The following is an 8,209-nucleotide window of genomic DNA, read 5'->3' on the forward strand; positions in this document are numbered from 1 at the left end:
ACTTCATAAATAAACTAATCCATACCTTCATCTTAAGAGAGGAGAGGCGTTGTTTTGAGGAAAATTACTCTCAATTAAGTTTAAGTGAACAGTTATTTTTCATAATATTTGTAAACGACAGACAACGTTACAGCCCTTTCAGTCGTGCTGGAGACGCCGCAGAGAGGTTTGGTCATTCGACAATAACGTCTTCATGCAGGAAGAATGTCGTTACACAATCCTACAGCAGACTCACAGCAAGAGGCTGGGTCACTAGATATACGCGAAAATCTTATAGATAGCCGCTACCGGAGGTTTTCTTTCCATTTTGGACTCTGTGATATCTACGATTGACTCTGTCTGAGAGAAGTTCCAGTTCCCCACATAATTTATGATACAGGACGCCTTCCATTAAATGAATCAGACTTTCAAGGGGAAGAGGTATAAACGTGACATACGTAAACGTGGACTAGGAAAGACTGAGTCAGAAGCTACAAACGAAATTGATAAAATATCCGTCAAACCGTTTGTTTTTCGAATTATTAAAATCTAAGTAGACAGTTTTTCATAACATTTGCATTTATCTTAAGCAACTATTACCGCACGTTTTTATTTTGTTATATTTATCATATTATAATTTTCGATATGCAGTACGATTTTCAAGCTCACCTCTGGTGTGCAGTCGACATATTAGTTAACCCCTTGACTACTGCGTTACAGAGAGTGACGTGATGATAGTATCTGGTACATAAACAGTTACTTACTTGACAAAATAAAACTATGACTATAGACTAAAAATATCAATGTATCAGGTTTTAGCATCAAACACATCTGATCCCGTCGGTAGAGACCGTCATTAATCTTCTGAATTGTACGATGCGAGCCCCCTCGAATCCCTCTACCTAGTCATCCCCTTCTTCTCACAGCAGCATTTACATCCAATGTCCTTAGTTGTTTCTTGGGTGAATACACCAATATCAGTCTTTCTCTACAGCTTTTAACCACTAAGCTCCTTCAAGAATAGTAGATATTATTACATGAGGTCTTACACATCCTTACCATCAGGTCTCTTTTACTTGTCCGTATTTTCCACATATTCATTTCCTCACCTAACGTGCGTAGGTTCTACTCATCTTTCATTTCATCACCTACTTTTAGTGCCCTTCTATAGCCCCATATCTCAGATGCTTCGATTCTCCTCTTTTCTGGCTTTCCCACGGTCTAGCTTCAATACTGTGTATTAAACCGGGGACCTAGAAACGACGGAGAGGCTTCATCCCGCCGTATCCCTCCGTTGTTCACAACACCACAACAGGCCACACCAGTCCACCCACACCACCGACAGCCCACACCGAACCCAGGGTTAGTGTGCGGGTGGACACCCACCCCCCGGGAACGCCTCATACCAGACGAGTGTAACCCCAAATGTTTGCGTGGTTGAGTAATTATGGTGTACGCGTACGTGGAGACAGTATTTGAACAGCAGTCGCCGACTCAGTGTATCTGAGGCGGAATAAGGGGAACCAGCCCCCATTCACCGAGATAGATGGAAACCGCCTTAAAAACTATCCACCGGCTGGCCGGCACACCGGACCTCGACACCAATCCGCCGGGCAGATTCGTGCCGGGGACCGGCACACCTACCCACTGAGAAAGCGGTGCGTTAGACCGCACTGCTAGCCGGGCGGGCTTTATTTCCATATACTGCCATGCTACGCACATACATGAAATATTTTCCCCAAATTAAGGACGATATTTGATACAAGTAGACTTCATTTCTTCAGGAATGCCCTCTCTGCCCGTGCTACACAGCTTACTGTATTCTGTTTGCTCCCACGGTGGTAGAATTCCTTCTCTTCATCTACTTCATGTTCACCAGGTTTGATGTAAGACAGCACTAATCCCATTTCTGGTACTCTTCATTACGTACGCCTTATTTCGGTTTAGTCTCCATCCATTGTATGTGCTCATTAGACAGCTGAATCTGTTCAAGAGATGCTCCTGCAGTTCTTCCTCACTTTCACTGAAGACAGCAATATGATCAACGAATTCTATAATTCATATCATCTTACTTTGAATTTTATCCCACTCCTAAGAATTTTCTTTTTATTTCCATCATTTCTCCTTTGATGTAAGCCCATAGGTTGTACAGCATCCTTGCCGTACACTCTATTTCATTCAGCCGAATCTGGTGAACTCGTATTGGGAAGGAAAATGATTCAAATCCACTTCTGACCATCCAGATTTAGGTTTTCCCTGATTTCTCTAAATGACTTGAGCTACGTTCTGGGATGGTTGCTTTAAAAAGGTAAAGTCCGATTTTATAACCCAGGCATCCCCCTCCTCCATCTCCTCTCTCCACCTATCCCTAAGCCATGCTTGCGTTCCATCCTTCTTTCCTTTGTCATCCGAGTGCTTCTTCCTTCGTTTACCTTTTTTGTTATTCCTCGTCCTTCTTCATCATAAAGTAGATTAACCGTCTTTCTCTATAACTTTTACCTGCTTTCTTGAACATTTAGAACATCTTGCACCATATTCCATCAGCTTTCGGATGTCCATCCGGAACAGAATAATTTCTTCTTCAGTCATCTTCCACGTGAATGGGTGGCAGAATTGAGACCACTTCACTTTGGAGGAAACACGCGTGCATCAGAGATAAGACTGTCAGCAACAAGAGTGTCATTCGTACATCAGACTTTATGCGTGTAAGAGTAATACAGAGCAAGCGCTGATTCACCCACCCGGCTAGCCACACGGTCTAACGCGCTGCTTCCTGAGTTGGAAGGCGTGCCATTCCTCAGCACGACAGCGCCTGGGGGATTAGTGTCGAGGTCCGGTGTGCCGGCCAGCCTGTGGATGGTTTTTGAGGCGGTTTTTCATCTACCTCGGTGAATGTGGGCTGTTCCTCTTATTCCACGTCAGTTACACTGCGTCAGCGATTGCTGTGCAAACACCATTTCCACACACGCGCACACCAAAGTTACTCTACCACGCAAACATTTGGAGTCACACTCGTGTGGTATGAGACATTCCCAGGGGAGCCCCATTGGGGGCTGAACCGCACAATAAGCCCGGGTTTGGTGTGGGGCGGCAGTGGGGTGGGTGGACTGCTGTGGCCTATTGTGGGGTTGTGAAACACTGAGGGCTACGGCCGCACGAAGCCTCACTGTCGTTTCTAGGTCCCCAGTTTAATATCCACGGTTTGATACATACATACATACATACATACATACAAGACGAGAGTCTGCGAATTCACAGTGCTTACGAATTATGTGGTTGGTTATTAAAATAGATTACATGTGTTGGAACGCCAGGTGGTGAAGAATCGAAACATAGGTCCCCTGAATGCACCCGTTTTAAGAGTGGTTTCCGTGATTTGACAAGTTAGAAATCTTTGTCCCCACTAATCAGGGCAACTGCTACTTATTCTACCACGGCTTCGTCGACCACTAAATCCGAACAGGGTGAAGCTGTTGGCAGTATCTGAAACAGCGAAAATAACAATTTTCAACCACTACAGATTCGTCGAGCTCTTAAAGGCGGATGACACTATTGTTCGATGCAGCGTTCTTGTAGGGGCCGTATTGTATATCCGATGTAACTTTAACCACACTGACAAACAATTTCATATATATCCGCCTTTCGTAAACGCTGATTATCTTTCACAGATCTAAGAATACCTGCCATCTTGGCCGGTGCGAACATCACATCCATCTTATACTTCTTCATTAACCTGATACGTTTTCAAGAATCAGTTCCCGCATATGGTAGAATGGTGACTGACTGTACATTTGTTTCGTCCTGCTCTTCGTCCTGTTGGTGTGGTATTTTCTCCTACACTGTTTTCTTAATTTGAGGATTTTAAACCCATTTTTCTTCAGTATCTCATCCTAGTCTACCAGATCACCCTGAAGGCTGTCAGCAGCTGACGCTACATAAGTTTTACATACATCTGTTTTAACTACATGGGTTGCGAAGGATTGTGGCAGCTAGACGCCTGCAAGTATAGACTGGTATAGGCTTACGTAAAACGCAGTGCCCTGAGAACCCATCCTTTTGACGTAGAAATCATACATCGAGAAACGTTAGTCAGCCCTTTGTTTCCCGTTCCATGGTAAATGTGTTATTTTCATTAATGAACTTAAGACATTCAAGAAAAATGGTTCAAGTGGCTCTGAGCACTATGGGACTGAACATCTGACGTCATCAGTACCCTAGAACTTAGAACCACTTAGAAGACCATGTATGTGTCCTTACTAGTGAATTAGCTATGACTGTGTCGTCGATATGTCTTCAGAACATTTCAGTGTTTATGACTTCAGATTAGAACGCTTTTTGTCCTTAACCTAATGTAATAAGTAAGCTACCATCAATGCGAGACTGTTAACCATGATGACACCATCAATCTTTTCAAAGTATTGGTTATGAAATAAAAAATAAGCGAAGATAGCCCACGCTTGAATTACGCGGTTACGTGTTCCTCAAACTTGCTGCTAATCAGTGATAAAGAATCAACAATAGGTACTGTAATAAACAAGGAGACGACATCAGACCTCACCAGTAAATCAGAGGAGTTAAATTTCTAAATTTTCAACCTACTAAGAGAATCTTCTGTATTGTTAATATCATCTACACAGTTACCTGCAGAAGTCACAACAACGAAGCTAAGCATTTGGGCAACGCATGAGCAAGTACATCTATATAATTCACTGTTGATCTAAATATTAACGGTTGAATTATCTGCTCCAAACATGCTTCATAACGTTTACTTTTTTTGCGAAGCACTTACTTTTGTTTCTGTCAAATTCTGTTGATTTTAGGAAGGCCGTAATATTTGCGAGGTAAAGAGTCACCTTTTCTTAGGCTGTTGTTAACGACCTTGGGTAGGGAAATGAAGTTAACAGTCCTATGGAAGTGCCTCGATTTTTCCAGTGTCTTGGTTTCATAGTCAAGCAGAACGTCAGAACAGCCTGATAAACTGAGACAGCAACTAGAAGTTGTACTAACCCTCAACTCAGGAGATGACTTTTCCCGGGTACCACATCGTTTTGACCACGTTTTAAGGCATAGATCATTGAAAAATTTCAATTTTTTTATAGAACATTCATTCTTGCAACTATTTTAGTGTTATTTAAATACCTCCTATTTTGTTTTATTGCACTAAACAAAGCCTGCAGTATTTTACCTTATGTCACATATAATAACATACTTAAGTGCGGTTATTTAAATAGTACACATAAACGAAGTGTTATAAAACAGAATTACAAATTCTGAAAAATTATAGCGACTCTGTAGCAAGTCGATTTCCACACAAAACTAAATGCCAGAGATTGAAATTCCACACGAAAATTGCACTCGATACTTACAAAAAGGAAATTTCCGAAATTGAAACTGAATGCAGCGATATGTATTTCTCTTCACCACAACTCTGAACATACTTGACTTTAACTAACGCTAATTATTGTATTAGAGAAACGGAAAAGTCCTTATCATCCTTTTACTGCATCACCCCTGTCTTGAAGTTAGGCCATTCGATGATCCTCTGGCTCGCTAGCAGAATTATGATCACTGAAAACTGCAAAATTAACGATTTTTGCACTTATTTATTGATGTATGTCACTAATATCTTCCTCCGTCCGCAGAATAATAACTTCATCAGACTTAGGATATCTATAATTGGCCCATTCCTTTGAGGCACTTTGTGCTAAAGTGAAGAAATCAGGTATGTACTTCATGAGACGCAGTCTAAGAGACATAAATACGAGTGGACAACACATATCAAGAACAAAGAAGGCTGCAGTGCAACCGAAATTAAAACATTGTAGTACTGGCGAGTAATTAGAGTAGGGAGGTATAAAAGTACACTACTGCTACCCCAAGAAGAAATGCAAATAAGAAACGGGTATTTATTGGACAAATATATTATACTAGAACTGACATATGATTACATTTTCACGCAATTTGGGTGTATAGATGCTAAGAAATCAGTACCTAGAATAAACACCTCTGGCCGTAATAACGGCCATGATACGCCTGGCAATTGAGTCAATAAGACCTTGGATGGCGTGTACAGGTACAGGGGACCATGCAGCTTCAGCACGATACCACAGTTCATGAAGAGTAGTAACTGGCGTATTGTGACGAACCAGTTGTTCGGCCACCATTGACCAGACGTTTACAATTGATGAGAGATCTGGAGAATGTGCTGGCCAGTGCAGCAGTCGAACATTTTCTGCATTTAGAAAGGCCCGTGCATTATCTTGCTGAAATGTAGGGTTTCGCAGGAATCGAATGAAGAGTAGAGCCACGGGTCCGTAATGTATCTGAAATGTTACGTCCACTGTTCAAAGTGCCGTCAATGCGAACAAGAGGTGACTGAGACGTGTAACAAATGGCACCCCATACCATCACGCCGGGTGATACGCCACTATGGCGATGACGAATACGCGCTTCCAATGTGCGTCCATCGCGATGTCGCCAAACGCGGATGCGACCATCATGATGCTGTAAACAGAACCTGGATTCATCCGAAAAAATGACGTAACCGCAGCCATGGTCTCCGCGAGCTGATAGTCCATGCTGCTGCAACCGTCATCGAACTGTTCGTACAGATGGGCAAACGTCCCCATCTGTTGACTCAGGGATCGAGACGTGACTGCACGATCCGTTACAGCCATGCAGATAAGATGCCTGTCATCTCGACTGCTAGTGATGCAAGGCCGTTGGCATCCAGTACGCCGTTCCGTATGACCCTCCTGAACCCACCGATTCCATGTTCTGCTTACAGGCATTGTATCTCGACCAACGCGACCAGCAATGTCGCGATACGATAATCCGCAATCGCGATAGGCTACAATCCGACCTTTACCAAAGTCGGAAACGTGATGGTACCCATTTCTCCTCCTTACACGAGGCATCACAACAACATTTCACCAGGCAACGCCGGTCAACTGCTGTTTGTGTATGAGAAATCGGTTGAAAACTTTCCTGACGTCAGCACGTTGTAGGAGTCGCCACCGGCGCCAACCTTGTGTGAATGCTCTGAAAAGCTAATCATTTGCGTATCACTGCATCCTCTTCCTGTCGGTTAAATTTCGCGTCTGTAGCACGTCATCGTCGTGGTGTAGCAATTTTAATGGCCAGTAGCGTATTTCGATAGAATTTACCTTGGAGAGTGAGTGCAAAAATTCTTGCACATTCTGGGAGATCACAACTCGTGAGTGAAAGTCCATTGTAGCCAGTGTCATGCACCGTTACTGAACACGTATTTTCCATTCCGCTGTTACAGGGGAGCGTCCCGAGGCGATGCAGACGGGCGCGTCGGCGCCGCGGTGCCTGTCCATCGTCGCGACGGCTGCGTCGCTGCTGGCGGCTGCGGCGGCTGTGCTGACCAGCAGGTGATGCGGCGCGGTGGCCTGAGGCGGTGGTGCGCTGCTACTGGTGCTGCTGGTGCTGTTGGTGGTGGTGCCGTGGTGCAGTGGTGGGAGACTGGGGAACTCGGACAGTGCGCGCGTCTGTGGCGTGCTTACAGCACTGCTACTGCCGGCGGGCCTACCTGGGATCGCACTCGACCGAGAGAGCACCTCGCGTCACAGAGGCAGTGCTATCAGCGAGTCTGGCAACAGGAATGTGACACCAGGAGCACTTTTGCGTTAACATCTCACGTGGAGGAGGTAGCTCGTGCCTCTTCTTTATCCAGCCCAAGTTATCTTTAGTTGCCATCTGCTCCTCACATGCGAACAAATAGCACCTGCGTTTATGGTGCAATTCCGAAACAAGAACCTAATGAAAACAACTGTGTAGCGATGATTCTAACGCACTGCCCGCACAGAATTTATTCTATTCTTTTCCTTAACAATGCACAACAATATACGCGGACAGCTACTCCCAAGGCTGAACACTCATACTTCTTGACGGTAGGTGCAATGATTTCGCGGAACTGAGTGCAATGAAAGAGATAGACGAGCGTAATTCGATAGTAACACGTTCTCGTTACATTATTTCTTCATTTTACTTTAAACATTCCCGGAGCACTAAATATCAAACTGTGGACTTAGTGCCAACGCGGTAATCAAATACGTACAAAACAAATTATGGAATTTATAAATTGCATAATACCAGGAAAGTGTTTCACATTACGTTTCGTAAGACAAAAAAATCAAACGAAAATGTATTTTAGTTCCAGATCAATTAAGTTCCAAATAACACTTCTGTTTATAGTAAATAATTC

The 8,209-nt window shown here is 43.7% G+C and overlaps 1 protein-coding gene across 1 annotated transcript in view; it reads left to right on the forward strand.

Annotated features, from left to right (window-relative positions):
* Positions 1-7,635, forward strand: part of LOC124616428 (zwei Ig domain protein zig-8-like) — a 255,924-nt gene extending 248,289 nt beyond the window's left edge. The window contains exons 5-6 of the mRNA XM_047144736.1: positions 7,268-7,376; positions 7,458-7,635. Of these exons, the coding sequence (XP_047000692.1) occupies positions 7,268-7,376; positions 7,458-7,635 (287 nt within the window). The remainder of the gene's footprint in view (positions 1-7,267; positions 7,377-7,457) is intronic.
* The last annotated feature ends 574 nt before the right edge of the window (positions 7,636-8,209 follow it).

This window comes from Schistocerca americana, chromosome 5 (assembly GCF_021461395.2).
Source record: "Schistocerca americana isolate TAMUIC-IGC-003095 chromosome 5, iqSchAmer2.1, whole genome shotgun sequence".
Classification (NCBI taxonomy): domain Eukaryota; kingdom Metazoa; phylum Arthropoda; class Insecta; order Orthoptera; family Acrididae; genus Schistocerca; species Schistocerca americana.